We start from the raw sequence: 22,597 nt of genomic DNA, 5'->3' as shown, positions 1-22,597 counted from the left end.
GTGGTGCCAGAAGTTCACTGAGAACAGTTAAAGAACAGAGTGGGGCAGAGGGTGGTCTGTAGCAGACAGCAACAGAGAGAGAGAAATTATTGCACAGTTTGATCTTTAACACTAGCAGTTCAAGTAGCTTAGGGACAGATTTTGACAGAGAAACAGTGCATTGCAGATGATTTTTAACATACAGAGCGACACCACCTCCTTTAGTTGCTCTGTCCTGACGAAATATATTATAACCTGGTATGAAAATGTCAGGGTTGGCAGTGCTTTTCTTAAGCCACGATTCAGAAATAGCAAGAACATCAGGTGTAACAGTGTGAACCCAAGTTTTTAACAGGTCGAGTTTGGGTAACAGGCTGCGAATGTTAACATGCAAGAAACCCATACACGTTTGCCCTGTCCTCCCACCTCTTTATTCTTTATTCTTCTTCCCACCTTTTTATTCTTCTCGAGCAGTATTCTTCTTGGAGAGTATCAAGTTTGTAATAAGTTATGTACCTATTGGGGCTGCCCTTTGTAATACATTAAAAAAGTAATAAAAAATGAGCATTTAGTAGCTTATTTTTAAAAATAAAACTCCCCGGAGTATAACCCTGGAACCCCCTAGTGGGTCTGTGTTTTTCTCGGCTCACACATCATTCTCACCTTTTCACCCCAAGCCAGTCTGCACTTGATGTCTGACCCATATCTGAGTTCATCAGAACTGTTTCTCCCCCGGCTTGTCATCAGAATATGGATCAGTTGTTCTTCTGCCTGAGTACTACTGGAGTTGACGTCTTTCAGCAAGAGGACCCTGCTCCTCGTACCTCCAGCTCACTCACTTTCTGTCACAAGTCTCTTTGGATAAAAGACAAAATACGACCCCCACTTTTTAAAGGGTAGTTTCTGGAAAAATATTTTTTTAAGATCAAATCAGTTTTTATAAAGAAAATCATTTCATTTGAAAATCATAATAATTAAAACCGTTTGTTTTCCCCAAACCTTGCTTGCGCACCGCAACAAAGAAAAGAGCAAACAAAAAGTGCGGTAACTGTTAGGGCCCAGCTCCTACGGGGAAAGGGAAGCAGCATGGAACCACAAGGAGTCGGTCAAATGAAAGGCATTCATCACCAGGAAGACGGAATGTAGATCGACTTTTAAAAGTCTAGACCCCGAACACAAGACAACCACACTTTGTCAGACGCAATTCCAGGAAAGAAACCTTGTCTTATATTCAGGTCAACACTGTAGTTCTAAATTAGCATTCCATGTTTAATTTCAATGAAATTCTATGTAAGAGAAGAATAAAAGGTATAGATGAATTGATTCATATATAAATAAAGGAACAAGGTCAGGATAAACAAATTATTTTGGAGCCTGTACATCAACACTCAGTAATCTCATCTAAACCAATATGACATATTGTTATTCTGCAATATAAAAACGGGACTGTGTGTGTGTGTGTGTGTGTGTGTGTGTGTGTGTGTGTGTGTGTGTGTGTGTGTGTGTGTGTGTGTGTGTGTTCTCCACAGACACCAGAGGAGGTCAAAGGTTCCCAGTGATCTGTCTGAACAGCAGCAACACAAAGAGTTGAAGGTGTGTAAATGTACAACACTGAGTTCAGTCATGAACAGTGGCGGCTGGTGATGAAAATTGTTGGTGGGGCGCAGTAATAGAAAAAAAATTATTTGGTCGATTTGATTTCCTGTATTCTGGTGCATTTTGGAGATGGCCACTACCTATTACCTATTACCTACTATGCATTCAGATTCATAGCCTACATCCTGACTTGCAGGCCTGGGCAAGCTTACAAGCCTACCCATTGTTGTTAATATATTATATTGATATTGAGGCAAATCATGATCACAGTCCTATAGAATCCATTTTTGTGTCTCAATGGCTATTTCAAATGCAGTTAGAAATATGGCACAGTGGCTTCATATTGTTTATATGCTACAGGCCGAAAGACTAAATTAATATGTAACTTTCTTGCTCCTTTTAAGTATATTATTGCTTGGGGAGTCCAATTCCTCCACTGAAATGGGTGGAAACTTTTACAACTCTCTCCTAGTTAGCGATCCATCTCTTCTCTGCTGTAGTTGTGTTGCGCGAGTGTTGCTGAGGGAGGTAGCCTATTTGATTGATTCACTGAATTGTCCAAGCGTGTGGTGATAAAAAAAACATAAAAGCCATACCATTGGCCTGGGGCGCACACTGCTGCGACCCAAGGGCGATTTTTTTTGCGCCAATGAAAAGCCGTCTCTGCTTGATAGACAGCAAAAAGTTTGGGAGCTTACATTGACTTCAACTTGGCCGGCGCCCCTGACCTGAAGGAGGGCTTTATTTCGAATGACCAATAACTAGCGTGGCCCAAATCATTGACGTTCAGACGCATTTAAATGGTCGCTGGCAGTTGCAAGTACGGTCTATCACATAATTAAACGAGGATAAACGCTATGCATTTTTGTTGAATTATTTCGTATGTATAATAGTTTATTCAAAGTTGGCAGATATATTCGAGTGCATATTTCACAGAGGGGCGGTGCCCTAGCGCCCTCTATTGACCAGCCGCCACTGGTCATGAATGACATGTGAACAACATCTCTCCTGGAGCTAACAGTCTCCAGGCTTCACTCTTCAGACCAGCAGGACGTGAATCCAGGACAGACGCTTCTGATGTCCTCAGTTAGTTCACAGTAAAGTTCTCATTGATGTTTGTTCTGTTCCAGCGGATCAAGGAGAATGCACACGCTTTTCTAGACAAGGAGGTGGAGAAGCTCTGGAGGGTTCTCTTCCCAGATTACCCACAATGCTCAGAGAGCCAGAGGGAGGAGGAGGTGGATGGTGAGGAAGAGGAGCAGAGGAGGCGTGCCATAGAGGGAGTGGTAGACATCACACTGCTCTGCATGAAGGAGTTGAAGCTGGAGGAGCTGGCCGACACACTGAGGAGCAGTAAGATACTCTTATTTTGAAAACAGGTTTAGCTATATTATCATTATTTTTTAACAGGGCCCTAGGAGTAAAAAAACAGCAGTAATCATTTGATAGATAAATTCTTCTTTTGTTTTCTAATGTAGAAAGTGTTGCTGCTGAGTGCCAACGTAAAGTCAAGTCTCATCTGAAGGAGAAGACCCAGTGTGTGTTTGAGGGAATCGCTAAAGCAGGAGAGTCAAGACCTCTGAATGAGATCTACACAGAGGTCTACATCACAGAGAGAGGCAGTGGAGAGGTCAACAAGGAACATGAGGTCAGACTGATTGAAACATCTTCCAGGAAACCAGCCAAGGAGGAAACACCAATCAGATGTCAAGACATCTTTAAACCCTTACCTGGAAAAGATCAACCAATCAGGACAATAATGACAACTGGAGTGGCCGGCATTGGAAAAACCGTCTTAACACACAAGTTCACTCTGGACTGGGCTGAAGGCAAAACCAACCACGACATACTCTTCACATTTCCAATCACTTTCAGAGAGTTGAATTTACTGAGAGAGAAAAAGTTAAGCGTTGTGGAACTTCTTCATCACTTCTGCAGATTCACAGGAATCTGCAGATTTGACCCGTTCCAAGTTGTCTTCATCTTGGATGGTCTGGATGAGTGTCGACTTCCTCTGGACTTCCAGAACAACCCAATCTTGACTGATGTCACAGAGTCCACCTCGGTGGACATGCTGCTGACAAACCTCATCAGGGGCAACCTGCTTCCCTCCGCTCGCATCTGGATAACCACACGCCCAGCGGCAGCCAATCAGATCCCTTCTGAGTTTGTTGATTTGGTGACAGAAGTGAGAGGGTTCACAGACCCACAGAAGGACGAGTACTTCAGGAAGAGATTCAGTGACAAGAAGATAGCCAGCAAAATCATCTCCCACGTCGCCACATCAAGAAGCCTCCACATCATGTGTCACATCCCAGTCTTCTGTTGGATCACTGCTAGAGTTCTGGAGGACTTATTCAAAACAGCCCAGACAGGAGAAGAGATGCCCAAGACCGTGACTCAGATGTACAGCCACTTCCTAAAGGTTCAGTCCATACAGGGGGACAGGAAGTATCATGGGAGAGCTGAAACTGATTCACACTGGAGTTCAGAGAGCAGGGAGATCATTGTTGCTCTGGGAAAACTGGCTTTTAACCAGCTGAAGAAAGCCAACCTGATCTTCTATGAGGCAGACCTGGCAGAGTGTGGCATCGATATCAGAGCAGCCTCAGTGTATTCTGGAGTGTTCACCCAGATTTTTAAAGAGGAGTGTGGGCTGTACCAGGACAAGGTGTTCTGCTTTGTCCATCTGAGCATCCAGGAGTTTCTGGCCGCCTTTTATGTCTTTCTGTCCTTCATCGACACTGGTGTCAATCTGATCTTAGAAGAACCACTTACCTGGTGGTCTTTTTTCTTTGAAAATAAATCTGATCTCTTCTACCAGAGTGCTGTGGACAAGGCCTTACAGAGTGAGAACGGACACCTGGACTTGTTCCTCCGCTTCCTCCTGGGCCTCTCTCTGGAGACCAATCAGAGTCTCCTACGAGGTCTGCTGAGACACACATGAAGTAGCTCAAAGACCAATCAGAAATCAGTGTCTTACATCAAGGAGAAGATAAGTGGAAATCTTTCTCCAGAGAGAAGCATCAATCTGTTCCACTGTCTGAATGAGCTGAACGACCGTTCTCTAGTGGAGGAGATCCAACAGTACCTGACATCAGGAAGTCTGTCCAGAGAATCTCTCTCTCCTGCTCAGTGGTCAGCTCTGGTCTTCATCTTACTGACATCACAAGAGGAGCTGAAGGTGTTTGACCTGAAGAAATACTCTGCTTCAGATGATGGTCTTCTGAGGCTGCTGCCAGTGGTCAAAGCCTCCAAAACATCTCTGTAGGTTCACAAATAACATATTGTTGTGTAACATATTACAATACACAACACAATATACATAATATTATATTAGAAAAGTTATTATAATATACAAAACATCTATGTAGGTGCTCTAAGAACTTGTTTGACAATACACTAAAAGTTAATCTATGTATAGTGTAGCTGAGTATTTAGAGACAGTTACATTGTTCATGTAAAAATTAAAACTTTTTATGTTCCTGTCTGTGTGAAGGCTGAATGGCTGTCATCTGTCAGAGAGATGCTGTGAAACTCTGGCCTCAGTTCTCAGCTCCAACTCTTCTAGTCTGAGAGAGCTGGACCTGAGTACCAATGATCTGCAGGATTCAGGAGTGAAGCTGCTCTCTGCTGGACTGGGGAGTCCACACTGTACACTGGAAACTCTCAGGTCAGTTTACTTAAAGTGCATAATAACATTTTACTATCAGCAGACATTCAGCTGATTCTTAAATAGTGTAGTAGTTGTCACAAGCCTAGACGTAATCATTGTATGCATGCCACCTAAAATACTTGTAAATTCACTTGAGAAAATTTATTCTGCTCTTGTTTTTCTGAATTAATGACATCATTAACTCTGAATTCTGAGTTTTTATGGGATAATAATCCACTCTTTTTTCTGAATTACTGTGTTAATTATCTTAGAATTCTGAGATAAGATTTTATGGCAAAAATAAATGTGCTGATTTTGTGATTTAACAAGTTTAAATATGTTTTATATGATCTTCAATATAGTAATCCATGCCATTGTATCACTGTTACTGAAATAAGTCCCCAATTTAGAGAGAAAAGGGCTAAAATCCTATGTTTTTGCCATTCTCCCCAAAACACACTGTGAACGTTCCACCCTGCTGAACGCAGGTGGCGTTCTTTACGTGACGTCAGACCTTTACTGAGGAAGTCTGACGTCACGACCGAGGGGCACCCCCTCCTCTGAGAAGCTCCGTCTGAGCAGCTGTTAAGGGGAAGTAGAGCGAGTGGACCCGAATGCTCACACAGAGTGAGGCTGACAGACAGTAAATCAAAGGGTCTTTACTGACGGACACAAATATGTAAAGGAGGGACTTGGGGCTTGAAGGTAGAGGGTAGTCAGACAGGGGAGGGGTCGGTGACAGGAGGGTAGTCAGACAGGGGAGGGGTCGGTGACAGGAGGGTAGTCAGACAGGGGAGGGGTCGGTGACAGGAGGGTAGTCAGACAGGGGAGGGGTCGGTGACACTGTAGGGAGGGGATTGTTAGGGCGAGCGACGGATCACAAGGACACTAGGAGGGGCCAGGGACGAGGTACTGACTGTTAGTGTGAAACAACGATCTAGCGATGATGTCTTAAATTAAAAAAATAAAAAATGTCTTAGATTACATATTCAACTAGGGCTAGTTGAGGTTACGTGAATATTTTTTAACAGACAGTAGTTTAACTGTCTGTTAGAAATGTTCTGAAGAGTAATGTTACTCTTCCTGTCTGTTTGTGTGAGTGTCTAACCCTAGCCCTAAAGCAGAATAACAGACTCATCTTAAAAAGTTTATTTGAAGACACGTTTTCCAGTTGTTTCATCATTTCTAGAACATTATAGATGTATAATTTATGTATAATTAAAACAACTGCATATTGTTTAAAGGCTGACTGGCTGCCATCTGTCAGAGAGATGCTGTGAAGCTCTGGCCTCAGTTCTCAGCTCCAACTCCTCTAGTCTGAGAAAGCTGGACCTGAGTACAAATGATCTGCAGGATTCAGGAGTGAAGCTGCTCTCTTCTGGACTGGGGAGTCCACACTGTACACTGGAAACTCTCAGGTCAGTTTACTTAATGCGCATAATAACTTTTTACTATCAGCAGACATTCAGCTGATTCTTAAATAGTGTAGTAGTTGTCACAAGCCTAGACATAATCATTGTAAGCATGCCACCTAAAATACTTGTAAATTCACTTGAGAAAATTTATTCTGCTCTTGTTTTTCTGAATTAATGATATCATTAACTCTGAATTCTGAGTTTTTATGGGATAATAATCCAATCTTTTTTCTGAATTACTGTGTTCATTATCTCTGAATTCTTGTGGTGGATAATCCGCATTTAACACTATAACTTAAATAAGAGAGTATGAGGAGACCGGAGCAAGAATGACAAAAGACTTTATTTTTACTCGCGAACAAGTAAGAGCAAAGCCGAGTTGGTTTGACAAAGAACTCGAGAGCTAGTCCTGGGACCCTCCTTATATCTCCCTTTCTGTCCATCAGGAATGTTGTTATTTGCGATATTTTCTGCATACACCATGTCTAACTAGTTTCCCAATCTGTTGTTTTTCCTCTATGTCAGTGGGTAAACACAGATAAGTTAATCAACAGACCTTATGACAGGTCATAGTTCAAGAGGGGTGGTGATTTGTCTTCTTAAGCTTTTCTTCACCATTGTTATATTTATATAGCATATAGGACAGATGAAAAGTATATGTTAGCATAATAATGTAAGGTAAATTTTTCTTCCATATTCTGAGATACGATTTTATGGCAAAAATAAATGTGCTGATTTTGTGATTTAACAAGTTTAAATATGTTTTATATGATCTTCAATATAGTAATCCATGCCATTGTATTACTGTTACTGAAATGAGTCCCCAATTTAGAGAGAAAAGGGGTCAAATCGTATGTTTTTGCCATTCTCCCCAAAACACGCCGTGAACGTTCCACTCTGCTGAACACAGGTGGCGTTCTTTACATGACGTCAGACCTTTACCGAGGAAGTCTGACGTCACGACCGAGGGGCACCCCCTCCTCTGTGAAGCTCCGTCTGAGCAGCTGTTAAGGGGAAGTAGAGCGAGTGGACCCAAATGCTCACACAGAGTGAGGCTGACAGACTCAAAAATCAAAAGGGTCTTTACTGAGGGACACAAATATGTAAAGGAGGGACTTGGGGCTTGAAGGCTGGAGGGTAGTCAGACAGGGGAGGGGTCGGTGACAGGAGGGTAGTCAGACAGGGGAGGGGTCGGTGACAGGAGGGTAGTCAGACAGGGGAGGGGTCGGTGACAGGAGGGTAGTCAGACAGGGGAGGGGTCGGTGACAGGAGGGTAGTCAGACAGGGGAGGGGTCGGTGACACTGTAGGGAGGGGATTGTTAGGGCGAGCGACGGATCACAAGGACTCAACAATGTAGACACTAGGAGGGGCCAGGGACGAGGTACTGACTGTTAAATGTGAAACAACGATCTAGCGATGATGTCTTAAATTAAAAAAATTAAAAATGTCTTAGATTACATATTCAACTAGGGCTAGTTGAATACGTGAATATTTTTTAACAGACAGTAGTTTAACTGTCTGTTAGAAATGTTCTGAAGAGTAATGTTACTCTTCCTGTCTGTTTGTGTGAGTGTAGAGCCCTAAAGTAGAATAACAGACTCATCTTAAAAAGTGTATTTGAAGACACGTTTTCCAGTTGTTTCATCATTTCTAAAACATTATAGATGTATAATTTATGTATAATTAAAACAACTGCATATTGTTTAAAGGCTGACTGGCTGCCATCTGTCAAAGAGATGCTGTGAAGCTCTGGCCTCAGTTCTCAGCTCCAACTCCTCTAGTCTGAGAGAGCTGGACCTGAGTACCAATGATCTGCAGGATTCAGGAGTGAAGCTGCTCTCTGCTGGACTGGGGAGTCCACACTGTACACTGGAAACTCTCAGGTCAGTTTACTTAATGTGCATAATAACTTTTTACTATCAGCAGACATTCAGCTGATTCTTAAATAGTGTAGTAGTTGTCACAAGCCTAGACATAATCATTGTAAGCATGCCACCTAAAATACTTGTAAATTCACTTGAGAAAATTTATTCTGCTCTTGTTTTTTCTGAATTAATGACATCATTAACTCTGAATTCTGAGTTTTTATGGGATAATAATCCAATCTTTTTTCTGAATTACTGTGTTCATTATCTCAGAATTCTGAGATAAGATTTTATGGCAAAAATAAATGTGCTGATTTTGTGATTTAACAAGTTTAAATATGTTTTATATGATCTTCAATATAGTAATCCATGCCATTGTATCACTGTTACTGAAATAAATCCCCAATTTAGAGAGAAAAGGGATCAAATCCTATGTTTTTGCCATTCTCCCCAAAACACGCCGTGAACGTTCCACCCTGCTGAACGCAGGTGGCGTTCTTTACGTGACGTCAGACCTTTACCGAGGAAGTCTGACGTCATGACTGAGGGGCACCCCCTCCTCTGTGAAGCTCCGTCTGAGCAGCTGTTAAGGGGAAGTAGAGCGAGTGGACCCAAATGCTCACACAGAGTGAGGCTGACAGACAGTAAATCAAAGGATCTTTACTGAGGGACACAAATATGTAAAGGAGGGACTTGGGGCTTGAAGGCTGGAGGGTAGTCAGACAGGGGAGGGGTCGGTGACAGGAGGGTAGTCAGACAGGGGAAGGGTCAGTGACAGGAGGGTAGTCAGACAGGGGAGGGGTCGGTGACAGGAGGGTATTCAGACAGGGGAGGGGTCGGTGACAGGAGGGTAGTCAGACAGTGGAGGGGTCAGTGACAGGAGGGTAGTCAGACAGGGGAGGGGTCGGTGACACTGTACAGGGAGGTGATTGTTAGGGCGAGTGACGGAGCCCAAGGACTCAACAATGTAGACACCAGGAGGGGCCAGGGACGAGGTACTGACTGTTAAGTGTGAAACAACGATCTAGCGATGATTGTATGAATTAAAAATGTCTTAAATTACGTATTCAACTAAGGTTAGTTGGGTGAATATTTTTAATAGACAGTAGTTTAACTGTCTGTTAAAAATGTTCTGAAGAGTAACATGTTCCGGTCTGTTTGTGTGAGTGTAGAGCCCTGAAGTAGAATAACAGACTCTTCTTAAAAAGTTTCTTTGAAGACACATTTTCCAGTTGTTTCATCATTTATAAAACATTATAGAAGTATAATTTATGTATAATTAAAACAACTGCATATTGTTTAAAGGTTGAATGGCTGTCAACTGTCAGAGAGATGCTGTGAAGCTCTGGCCTCAGTTCTCAGCTCCAACTCTTCTAGTCTGAGAGAGCTGGACCTGAGTACCAATGATCTGCAGGATTCAGGAGTGAAGCTGCTCTCTGCTGGACTGGGGAGTCCACACTGTACACTGGAAACTCTCAGGTCTGTTTTAGTCAATGTTCAAACTGTACTTTACATATGCCATCTACTAATGACTGTAACAAGAAAGTGATAGTTTATAATTAGTAAAGTAGAATAACAGAATCTGCTTAAAAGGGTTCTCTGAAGACACATTTTATGCAGAGATGACATTAATCAGACACATTTTAACTTTGGATTTACATTCCAAAAGTTTAAACAAGTGAAACTTTTATTATTTAATCATTTCATAAAAACAATAAATTATATTTGATTTAAATCTGTTACCTTTTTTTCCACTTTATTTTGTGTGAAGGCTGAATTGCTGTCATCTGTCAGAGAGATGCTGTGAAGCTCTGGCCTCAGTTCTCAGCTCCAACTCCTCTAGTCTGAGAGAGCTGGACCTGAGTACCAATGATCTGCAGGATTCAGGAGTGAAGCTGCTCTCTGCTGGACTGGGGAGTCCACACTGTACACTGGAAACTCTCAGGTCAGTTTACTTAATGTGCATAATAAAGTTTTACTATCAGCAGACATTTAACTGATTTTTAAATAGTTGTCACAAGCCTAGACATAATCATTGTATGCATGCTACCTGACATACTTGTAAATTCACTTGAGAAAATGAATTCTGCTCTTGTTTTTCTGAATTAATGACATAATTAACTCTGAATTCAGAGATAAGCTTTTATTCAATGAAAATTAAACCCAACTGCTTCTTTGGTTTAAACGTAGTCATCTGTTTTAATTGATCGTCAATATAGTAATTTATTAATTATATATAATATAATAAAAATATATGCCATTTTATCAATGTTACTGAAATGAGTCCCCAATTTAGAGAGAAAAGGACTAAAATTTGATGTTTTTGCCATTCTCCCCAAAACACGCCGTGAACGTTCCACTCTGCTGAACGCAGGTGGCGTTCTTTACGTGACGTCAGACCTTTACTGAGGAAGTCTGACGTCACGACCGAGGGGCACCCCCTCCTCTGTGAAGTTCCGTCTGAGCAGCTGTTAAGGGGAAGTAGAGCGAGTGGACCCAAATGCTCACACAGAGTGAGGCTGACAGACAGTAAATCAAAGGGTCTTTACTGAGGGACACAAATATGTAAAGGAGGGACTTGGGGCTTGAAGGCTGGAGGGTAGTCAGACAGGGGAGGGGTCGGTGACAGGAGGGTAGTCAGACAGGGGAGGGGTCGGTGACAGGAGGGTAGTCAGACAGGGGAGGGGTCGGTGACAGGAGGGTAGTCAGACAGGGGAGGGGTCGGTGACGGGAGGGTAGTCAGACAGGGGAGGGGTCGGTGACAGGAGGGTAGTCAGACAGGGGAGGGGTCGGTGACAGGAGGGTAGTCAGACAGGGGAGGGGTCGGTGACACTGTAGGGAGGGGATTGTTAGGGCGAGCGACAGATCACAAGGACTCAACAATGTAGACACTAGGAGTGACCAGGGACGAGGTACTGACTGTTAGTGTGAAACAACAATCTAGCGATGATTGTATGAATTAAAAATGTTACTTTTTTTTTTTTTTTTTTTTTTGCTCACCTCCAAGGCTGGCGCTGTAATGGCGACAGGCAGCAGCAGTGTGTAAGAGAGTGCAGAGTGAGAGTATTGTCTTTTACGTTTTACTTGTTTTTATTGCCCCTACCAACTTGGATTTTAACTTGATCTGCGTGTGACGATCATAACAATGACTCACCTCTGTTTGACGAGTCTTTTTATCCTTTTTACGCTGTTATGCATACTTTTGGGCGTACTCTGTGAACACCAGCAGTCTACCCACTACACTCGTGAGTTTCTCCTGTTCCTGCGTAACTCCGATGCGGGCATCGTGGCCCCCCCGGCGGCTCTTCCACCAGAGATCATCCGGTCGGCAGCCCCCCCCCCCCGCTGAGAACCAGAGTTGGGCATCCAGGACAGGAGTGAGGAAAAGGGGGAGACGCGGCGGCGTACGGCAAAGACTGAAACGACAAGGCCATCGACGAATACCTCTTCCATCAATCTTCCTCGCCAACGTCCAGTCCCTTCGTAACAAAGTGGACGAGCTTCAGGCAAAAGTAAAGTTCCTCCCGGAGTATAAAAACGCTTGTCTCCTCGCCTTGACAGAGACGTGGCTCAAAGAACAGGATCCACTCTCCGATCTTGAATTAGACGGCTTCGGTGAACCTGTCCGTCTTGACAGAGACTCCACAGTGACAGGCAAATCACTCAGTGGAGGTTTATGTCTTTATATAAACAAACAATGGTGCAATACGGTGATCATCAGGGAAAAACTGTGTACCTCTGATATTGAGCTTTTGTCCCTTGTCCCTTTACGTCCTTTTTATCTGCCCAGGGAATTCCCACAGATATTTCTCACACTTGTTTATATCCACCCGAAGGCTAACGCCGACTTAGCGACCCGGGCTATGGTGAAGTGTGTGCAGCGGCTTCAGGGGATTTCACCTGAAGCACCAAACTTTGTTATGGGCGATTTTAATAACTGTAAACCAGGGAAGTCACTGTGTAACTTTTACCAATATGTCACCTGTGCAACACGACGGACCAGAAGTCTGGATCTCTGTTACGGATCCGTCAAAGGCGCTAATAAATCTTTTAGTAGAGCTCCACTCGGTACGTCCGACCACAACTCTGTTTATTTGGTTCCGTCCTATAAATCAGCACTGAAGAGACTCAAGCCGGAACGAAGGTTAGTTCCGGTTTGGTCAGAGGACTCAATCCAGTGTCTACAGGAATGCTACTGTTGCACCAATTGGGATTTATTTAAGGACGTATGCAAGGTATGACAACCCGCTCCCCACCCGGGGGAACCGGGGGGTAGTGGTCGACGGAGTATACCGCCTTCACCCACCAGTCGGCAGCAGAGAGTGCGTCGGCACCCGGCGTAATCACCGGGATGCAACGCACCTGGCCGGAGGGAGGGGGAGTCGGCATAAAAGACGATCATGGACGCACACCGGGGGGAACGAGAAGGACCAGCGAAGAGTCAGTTCATCACTGAGAGTCTCACGGAGGCCATAGTTGATAGTATTTGCATTGCCTTGTACCCGTATCGCCGAATAAACGCAGACTTCGGCTCATCCTGGAATCTGAGTGTGGTGCATTCCGTGTGTGTGAGAAACATTCGTGAACCGGGCTGCTACAAAGGACATTGATGAGCTCACAGAGACTGTTTCAGCATACATTACCTTCTGTGAGGACTTAGTCATTCCCCGTAAATCCATTTCCATATTTCCAAATAACAAACCATGGGTGTCCAAATCTGTCAAAAACATCATTAACCAACGAAATATAAGCTTCAACCAAGGGGACATGTCTCAATACAGAGTACTCCAGAAACAAGCTAGAAAGGAACTAAAGCTTGCTAAACTTAAATATAAAGATAAAGTTGAGAACATGCTGAGCATAGGCAATTCACGTCCCGCATGGGAGGGGGTGCAAGCCATGATGGGGACGCAGACTAAGAAACGTCAGATCTCATTCAACAGCATGTCAGACCTTGACTTCAAGGTCTGACAGATCAAATGAACTGAACAATTTTTATAATCGTTTTAATATTCATGATTTTAGTGAGGAGCTGTCAGTTCTTAATAACGTTGCCCCCGGGCAGAGTAACGTCCAGGTCGACAGGAACAACGTTCTGACACTCTTCAGGGGGACAAAGGAGAGGAAAAGTCCCGGACCCGACGGCATCCGAGGCCGTATACTAAAGAACTGCGCTGAACAGCTGGCAGACATTTTTTGCTTTATTTTTAAAATGTCCTTACATTCTCACATCGTCCCTCGTCTCTGGAAAGATGCAATCATTGTTCCCATACCAAAAATCAAAAATCCAGGGTGTCTTAATGATTTTAGGCCTGTGGCTCTCACGTCCCTCACCATGAAAACCCTGGAGAAGATTGTGAGGGACAACCTCCTGATTTCTGTCCAGGATCATCTGGACCCTTTACAGTTTGCTTACAGACCACAACGGGGAGTGGAAGATGCAGCATGCACTCTTTTAAACTTCATTCACTCTCATCTTGAGGGTGCAAAGAGCCTTGTGCGGCTGCTTTTTATTGACTTTTCATCAGCTTTTAACTGCATCCAACCTCATATTTTAGCAGGGACTTTAAAGAGTGTTTTTAACATCGAGCCTACTCTTATCTGTTGGTTAATTAACTTTTTAACTAACAGGTCGCAACGTGTGAGAGTGAACTGCATCTTATCTAATGCCCTTTTTTCATCCACTGGCTCCCCCCAGGGCTGCGTCCTCTCCGCGATTTTATTTATTTTATACACAAATGCATGCCAAAGTCGGCATGCCGGGCGTCACATCATAAAGTTCGCCGACGATTCAGTAATAGTGTCACTACTGACGCAAAATGACCCCGAGCATGGCCCTATTCTAAATGTTTTTACAGAGTGGTGCAAGTCATCTTTTATCAACATTAATGTGACAAAAACCAAAGAAATGATCATTGATTTTAGGAGGAATCCCCCCTCCCTTTCACCTACTTTTATCTGTGACCAAGCAATCGAAGTGGTAAAACAGTACAAATACCTCGGGATCACTATTGATGACAAACTCACCTTTGAGCAACATGTTGATCACATCTGTAAAAAATCACAACAACGCATGTTCTTTTATCGCAAACTTCGTAATTTTAATGTCGACAAGACTTTTATGAGGATGTTTTATTGTTGTTTTATTGAAACTATTCTTTCCTTTGCTTTTGTGAGCTGGTTTGGGTCCCTCTCCCTTAAAAACAAAAACCGGTTGCAGCATATAGTTAAGGTGTGCAGCAAAATCGCTCACATCCCTCTAACTGGCCTACACTCCCTTTACGAGACACGGACCCTTAAGAGGGCACAGTCAGTCCTGGCCGATCCTAGCCACCCCCTGTACAGCTGCTTTATAATGTTGCCGTCCGGTCGCAGATTCCGCCTGCCAAAATGTAAAACAAACAGGCATAAAAACTCCTTCGTCTCCGCCGCTATAAGCTTGCTCAACAAATCCATGTGAACTGTTCTGGTCTTCTCGTTGTATATTTGTTTTAGTTTTTTTGGTTCGTTTCGTGTTTGTATATGTGTCCATTGTGGTTTTTACCTGCTGTTGCACAAAGAATTGCCCCTTGGGGATAATAAAGACTCCTTGAACTATTCAACTAGGGTCAGTTGTGTGAATATTTTTAATAGACAGTAGTTTAACTGTCTGTTAAAAATGTTCTGAAGAGTAATATGTGTCGTAGATAAAATACTACATCTAAACAAAAACTAAGAGAGATCGAGGAAGCCGAAGGTTTGAGTGCTAAAGATTTTATTATCACTTGAAAACAAGCAACGACAAAATCCTGAGTTGGTTTGACAAAGAACTGAACAGCCACTCTCTGGCCCCTGCTCTTATGCTCCATCGTGCCCATAAATCACCCATACGTTGTTACCCCATCCCATGCATTTTCCCTTATTGGGAACACGTGGTGCCATCTCCCTGCATACTTTGCTTATATGGTGACATATTGCCCGTCCCCATGGACCTCCTTGAGGCCCATCTAAACAGAGCATTCCTTCTGAGCAGTCCCAACATTCTAAGAACATATATCAGATACACAGAGCATTTCTTTGGTTGCTCAATGTTTCTCCACACTTATTTAATTAATATAGCATACTGGGCAAGATGTTGACTGCATATTGCTTAACAAATTTCTCCTATATATGTTCCTGTCTGTTTGTGTGAGTGTAGAGCCCTAAAGTAGAATAACAGACTCTTCTTAAAAAGTTTCTTTGAAGACACGTTTTCCAGTTGTTTCATCATTCATAAAACATTATAGATGTATAATTTATGTATAATTAACAACTAATTAACTGCATATTGTTTAAAGGTTGAATGGCTGTCAACTGTCAGAGAGATGCTGTGAAGCTCTGGCCTCAGTTCTCAGATCCAACTCCTCTAGTCTGAGAGAGCTGGACCTGAGTACCAATGATCTGCAGGATTCAGGAGTTAAGCTGCTCTCTGCTGGACTGGGGAGTCCACACTGTACACTGGAAACTCTCAGGTCAGTTTTAGTCAATGGGCAAAAACAATTAAACTAATTGTGGTATGAAATGTATTAATAATTACAATGGCAGTTTTACATAATGTGCAAACAGTTACGCCACAATGTTCCATATCAGAAGACATTTGACCGATTTCAAGTCGCCATTTTTGTTGATATAATAAGATTTATGTTATATTATTCAGTTATTCTGTGTGTAAATGATTATTGAAGTTAAAGTTCTTCGTTATATTTTTGGATTGTTGAGGAATTATTTTGGACGTTCTGACCATAGACTGAATAGCTGTAGACTCTTACCAATACATTTACACTGGTCTGTTCCTTGTTATCAAGACATTTTTACACAATGGTTCAACAAGTGTGTGTGTGTGTGTGTCTGTGTCTGTGTCTGTGTGTGTGTGTGTGTGTAGGTTGTCTCGCTGCCTGGTCACACAGGAAGGCTGTGCTTCTCTGGCCTCAGCTCTGCGCTCCAACCCCTCCCATCTGAGAGAGCTGGACCTGAGCTACAATCACCCAGGAGACTCAGGAGCTGCGCTGCTCTCTGCTGGACTGGAGGATCCACACTGGAGACTGGACACTCTCAGGTATTGTAACATATTTCAGCCATAATATTCTCCCATAGCCACAATACTGAGTAAACATAACATAAGCCTTAAGACTGCTGCACAACCAGGGGGCGGGCTTTTAAAGCCACAGAACACGTCCACCTCTACCTTCTTATTTAACTCGGACTCCGCCATTTTAGGGCAGAATCTCTTGGGCGGCGTATCGATTAGATGTAAAGCTTAGAGACGCTCCACGCGTGTTATATACGATCCCTCTCCTTTTGTTTCATAGACTATAGACAATAGATCAATAACCTTAACCAAAAAAAGTGAGTTAAAAGCGATCCTTGACTCGGCGGCCTTTCCTGGACTAAAATATCATAACAGTATGGAGAGGACAGCTCACTGTGACATTTTTTAATTGTAATATTCCCTAGCGATTCATTTTTATTGTAATACTCTCACTTAGCCATCTAGTAGCACCAAGCATAGTTTAGAGGTAATTTCCCCTCCTAATCGCCTGAGGGCAGCACTGAACACATTTGACAAAGTTACAAAACATTTACACTAGGGGCAGCAACGGACACACCTGGGATACATAAACTCAGACTCCGCCTTTGCAGAGCCAGAATCTCTCAGCAGCGTATCCTGGATGCTAAGCTCTGAGACGCTCTGCGCGTGTTATTTACCATTCCTCTCCTTTTGTTTCATAGACGATAGACAATAGACCAATAACCTCAACCAAATAAAGTGAGTTAAAAGCGATCCTGTCTCGGCGGCCTTTCCTGGACCAAAATCCACAACAATTTGGTGACCCTGACGTGATTTATCCAAGGAAAGGCGGACCTGGGCTGACCGAGCCGATCGAACACGAGGATCTGATCTTCCCTGCCACGGGCCCAATAAAATAAGGTAAGCAGAACCTATTGTCGCAAAGACTAATTCTGCATAGATTAGTTATAGGAACTTTAGGTGGCAGAGGTAATCAGTATTCGTTTTCGTGAAAGCTCCGTTATTCCGGTCCATAGTCATTACAGTTAAGCCGAAGTAAAGATGAACGATCGCTGATAACTCCGATTGGAATTAATTATAAACAATGATTTAGTCGCCATTATAAGACTAAACCGAGGAAACAAAGGGCCAGAATTGTATATATGTTTGTCTAAATGTGATACCCGACGGGGTTTTAGAGGTGATCTGTATAAAGGATTTGTTAAGTTTCGACGTGTCCGCGTTTTGACCGGGACGCAGTAGCCTACTGATGAGCTAAATTGTTATCCAAGTTGTATTGAACAGTTCGTTGAGACCCCGAAGCTGGAAAGAGTGTTCAGAGCATTGTCGAGTCGGCAATACCGTGGTGTTATTAGGCCCAGAAGACTAGAATGGGAGTCCACACGTGGTGGTGTCTCTAGGTCCCATGAAACAAAGACAATCTGTATGGAATACAGTTCTCGTCGTGTCGGTGGCCATGTTAACGCATTTTTTAATGGCGATTATGGTCGACCACATGGTGAAAGCCTTGTTTAAGCATTGGGGGATGAGAGACATTGTCCTAAAGATTGCCTATCACTTCAAAAGGGCATCACCATCTGGTTAACAAAGAGAACACCCCCCCCCCCCCTTCTCTCCCTCTCGAACCCTCCCTCCCCCTACGACCCCCCCCCTCTCCAGTTCGACCCCTCCCTCCCATACGACCCCCCCCCTCTCCAGTTCGACCCCTCCCTCCCCCTACGACCCCCCCCTCTCCAGTTCGACCCCTCCCTCCCCATACGACCCCCCCCCTCTCTCCAGCTCGACCCCTCCACTCCCCATACGACCCCCCCTCCTCTCTCCAGCTCGACACCTCCCTACCCCTACAATCCCCCCAACTCTCTCTCTCTCTCTCCCTCTATCCCCCCAACTCTCTCTCTCTCTCTCCCTCCCCTCTCTCTCCTCTCTCTCTCTCCCTCTCTCCCCCCCCCCCTCTCTCTCTCTCCCCTCTCTCCCCCCCCTCTCTCTCTCTCCCTCTCTCTCCTCTCTCTCCCCCCCCCTTCTCTCCCTCCTCTGTCTGTCTGTCTGTCTGTCTGTCTGTCTGTCTGTCTGTCTGTCTGTCTCTCGCATTCTGAGCATGGCAAATGCGCATGGCTCAATCAGTGAATGTTCCCTTCATTATTGTGTTCTTGCTTGAGAACCGTTGGCTGGGCCTTCAGCTGGCTGGATGTCTTACCGGGCTGAAAGGGCTGCATGACCAGGGTGTCACAAGAAGGCCAACTCGGGGAACCATCTACCTATCCCCCCAACTCTCTCTCTCTCTCTCTCTCTCTCTCTCTCCTCTCTCTCTCTCTCTCTCTCTCTCTCTCCTCTCTCTCTCTCTCTCTCTCTCTCTCTCTCTCTCTCTCTCTCTCTCTCTCTCTCTCTCTCTCTCTCTCTCTCTCTCTCTCTCTCTCTCTATCCCTCCCCCAACACCCTCACCCTCTCAGTAACTGTATCACATACTATCTCTCACACACACAGACTATCTCACACATATACGTACAGGCTTAAACACACTAACAGAAACACTCTGTCTCACACACACACCCACACAAACTGTCACACACACTCAGTGTGTTTTTACTACTAAATAATTATATTTCTTTTTACCACATTATGTACATAGGATGTAAGAGGTATTCATGCATTGGAGACCTTCGTTATATGTGAAGCCGTAAGTCTGGTTGTCACACTGAGTCCGACTGCTGAAGTGTACTGACTCACGTGTTGCTTGTTGTCGTGCGGTGAACGGGGGGCGTTCAAGGACCGTCGGAAAGTTGATTTGTTTTTGTTTTAGAAAACAGCCTAGTGACGCCACTGCCACACACTGCATCCACACAATACACAGCTGCACAGTGCTCCGACATCTTGTGTCGGATCTGCTTCTACATTGGTCAGCGCACATGTTACGACGGCACATGACGCGGCCGCAAGCCGGCGCGAGGTCCCGTTCATCACTGCTCGCAGTTTTAATTATATTTCTTTTTACCACATTATGTACATAGGATGTAAGAGGTACTCATGCATTGGAGACCTTCGTTATATGTGAAGCCGTAGAATTGATTTACGATGGATTGATTGATTTGTGTTTTTTGTGGATTTACCCCATTATGTACATACGACAGAATAGGTCTACTTGCATTTATCCACATGTAGTGGAGACCTCCGTTATTATTGAACCATGAAGAAATTTATGGAGGATGAAACTGTATGAAACTGGATCCCTACTGTCAAAGATACCTTCATTATATGTGGAAGCCGTAGAATTGAGTTATGGTGGATTTATTAATGTTCGATGTATTTGTTTTTGAACTGGACATTTTTTAAATGATCTATGTTATTAAAGTTGTGATAAGAAGTTGGCTGGAACCCAGAGGGCCTGAGAGGATTGCTCGGGGGTTGTTCAGTAAGATGATGTGATCAGTGTGATGTTTGTTCACAGATAGACAAACAGACAAACCGACTAGAGGTTGAGAATATTGTATCGATTAGATGTTGACCAACGGAAAACTAGATAAATATAATAATAATATTTTTGTAATGGTATAGATAGATAAGGGACTTGAATAACTAGGAAACTGTTTTGGAAATAATAATGAACAGGTTTGATACTCATGTAACTATAAGAACGTAAAGATGAAACCAGGTTTTACTTTATTAGAATAAGTCATATGCACGTTTGATGTGGTATGCAGAAGGTAGAAGTGTGGCAAAGGATAGACTATATTAAATACAAACAATATGTAGCATAAATAAAGATCAGGTCATCCGATTTAGATAGTTGGGTTAAAAAAGAGACAATTGAATAGAATGATAGAGCATTAATTGTGATTATGAATAACGGTCAAAGCAAAATATTCGTCTACTATTGAAGATGCAAATCTTAATAATGCAAATCTTAATATTGTAATTTTTTTTCATGAGCAAACAATAAGGTGAAATAAAGCTGCAAACAGCATTTTACGGTGCCAAACCTGAGCCGACAAATAAACGATCAAACCATTTTTTGCATTTTTGGACTGTTGCAATAGCGCCAACTTTAGACTGATTTAGATACAATTTGGACAGTTTCATCTTGACCCATGTACCTTTGACTATCCCAGGTTTGATGGTGATTGGGTTAAGTTAACCCTGACTTTTGACGTTAAATTTTGACAATTTTTGAGGATTTTGAGCCTCTAGCAGCCATGTTGTTTTGCCAATCACTTTCATTTCACTTAGCTGGAACTTTGGGCCCAACAGCCACGAAGTTGGTCCCACTCAAAGCAAACATTGTGTCTATGAGCTGTGGTGTTTTTTGTGACAGGCCACACCCATTTCGATGCCACGCCGTATTTGTAAATATGTTGACTTTATCTTGTTCAGAATTTGACTTTTGCATTGGAGTCAAGATCATAGGAGTCCAACTTGATGTTGATATGAGCATTTAACTATTTTTGTGTTTTAAACCACGCCTCTTTTAGAAGTCAATGGCTCATGGGTGCTTTAAACTTTATTGTACAGACTCATGCGGCAAATCTAGGAACCGCAAGTCATAAGTTCTTGAGGCATATTTGTCCAGCCTGAGGATATGCACGTGTGAACAAAGTTTCATGAGTGTAGGTCAAACCGGCTACGAAATATGCTTGTGCAAAGTTTGCATTTTTGGGCAGTTAGTATAACGCCACCTTTGGGCCAATCAGTGTAATATTTGCTCTCTGTTAATCTTGGGTCAACCTCTACAGGTCTAGTAAATTTCATAAAAAGCGTGCGAGCGGTTTAGACTGTGTAATGCAAACGGGGCGGAATAATAATAATAAAACTAACAATTACAATAGGTTCCTCGCACTTTGTGCTTGGCACCTAATAAACGTCCATGCTAATAATCGCCCACCCTACTGCCCAGAAGAACACTTTTCGTTCTCCCTGATTGTCTGTGTAAATATTTGCTCTGTACACCTAAGATCCATCATGCACACTAACAGTGATACTTAGCTATTAAACCAGCATTTTTACCCATGTCCCTGTCTCTTCTAAGAGATAGGAAGAGACAGAGACACCGTTAAATATTATAGTCAGAGTAAACATTTTCAAAATCAGCTACTAACCCATTGGTGTTTATTTTTGGATTGTGTTATTTTTTGTAATGTACATATTAGTTTGCAACTGTTTCTATTTTTTGTGGGAAATTTGAGTCCCCTCTCTTTTTTTTCCTATTCGGCAAGTGGTTCCCCTAAGAGGGTTAAAATCCGCCATGACGGTGTTGAATTTAGACGTGTAGGAATCTGGAATAACCAGAAAAGATTATTGAAAACCTGAAATCGGTCAGTTCGACTTATATGGTTCGAACTTGTAAATATGTGTTTAGTTATGATGAATATTATTTTTTGTGGTGTACGATTGTCCATGTGTTGTAAACCTGAAATCGGTCAGTTCGACTTATATGGTTCGAACTTGTAAATATGTGTTTAGTTATGATGAACATTATTTTTTGTGGTGTACGATTGTCCATGTGTTTTTGTTTTTAAGATTGTTGTTTTTAAGATTTTTTAAGATTGTTTTTAAGATTTTGTCTCCCACTAAGAAGTGGGACAAGGGTACTTCTGGGGGTTATCGATTTACGACCCCAGGTGCGGCCAAAAATGTTTAGTCAGAAAAAAGAGACACGCAGAGAAACAAAGGTAGTAAATCAGAGGAGAAAAACTTTAGAAGATCACAGAAGGTGAGGAAAGCACCAAATGGTGTTTCAGGTGTAAACTCTTTTCTAGTAAAGGGACACCATGATCAATACGTCCCATGGTAATCGCAGAATTTAGGGGTTATTATCTAGACTCCATAACGTGAACAATTAGCATATAAAGTTGTCCATAGCACACACACCGCTCGTCCACAGAAGTCCAGGGGTCAACCAGCGCTGGGGACTCTTAGAGTTCAGGGAAAATCCTCTCTCACCAATCTGAGCAGAAGGACCCGCCCCAAAAGGACTCGGGGACGGCGGAGTTAATGCACAGTTCAACATATCACAAATATCATTGATATCACATTAAAAAAAAAAAAAAA

At 43.0% G+C, this 22,597-nt stretch overlaps 2 protein-coding genes across 2 annotated transcripts in view; both read left to right on the top strand.

Moving 5' to 3' along the window:
• Positions 1-5,086, top strand: part of LOC311374003 (NLR family CARD domain-containing protein 3-like) — a 123,399-nt gene extending 118,313 nt beyond the window's left edge. The window contains exon 6 of the transcript XR_014642543.1: positions 5,075-5,086. The gene's annotated coding sequence lies outside the window, so the exon portion shown is untranslated. The remainder of the gene's footprint in view (positions 1-5,074) is intronic.
• The window catches only part of LOC311374652 (uncharacterized protein), an 83,483-nt gene extending 65,862 nt beyond the window's left edge, over positions 1-17,621 (top strand). Inside the window, 12 exon segments of the mRNA XM_084488142.1 lie at positions 1,509-1,572; positions 2,706-2,928; positions 3,054-4,519; positions 4,523-4,842; positions 5,075-5,248; positions 6,475-6,648; positions 8,356-8,529; positions 9,817-9,990; positions 10,283-10,456; positions 15,828-16,001; positions 16,412-16,585; positions 17,382-17,621. Coding sequence (XP_084344268.1) covers positions 1,509-1,572; positions 2,706-2,928; positions 3,054-4,519; positions 4,523-4,842; positions 5,075-5,248; positions 6,475-6,648; positions 8,356-8,529; positions 9,817-9,990; positions 10,283-10,456; positions 15,828-16,001; positions 16,412-16,585; positions 17,382-17,457 — 3,367 coding nt within the window. The 3' untranslated portion in view covers positions 17,458-17,621.
• The last annotated feature ends 4,976 nt before the right edge of the window (positions 17,622-22,597 follow it).

The sequence above is a fragment of the Micromesistius poutassou genome (genome assembly GCF_964030765.1).
Source record: "Micromesistius poutassou genome assembly, chromosome: 1".
Lineage (NCBI taxonomy): Eukaryota > Metazoa > Chordata > Actinopteri > Gadiformes > Gadidae > Micromesistius > Micromesistius poutassou.
This window is presented reverse-complemented; position numbering and strand designations above follow the sequence as displayed.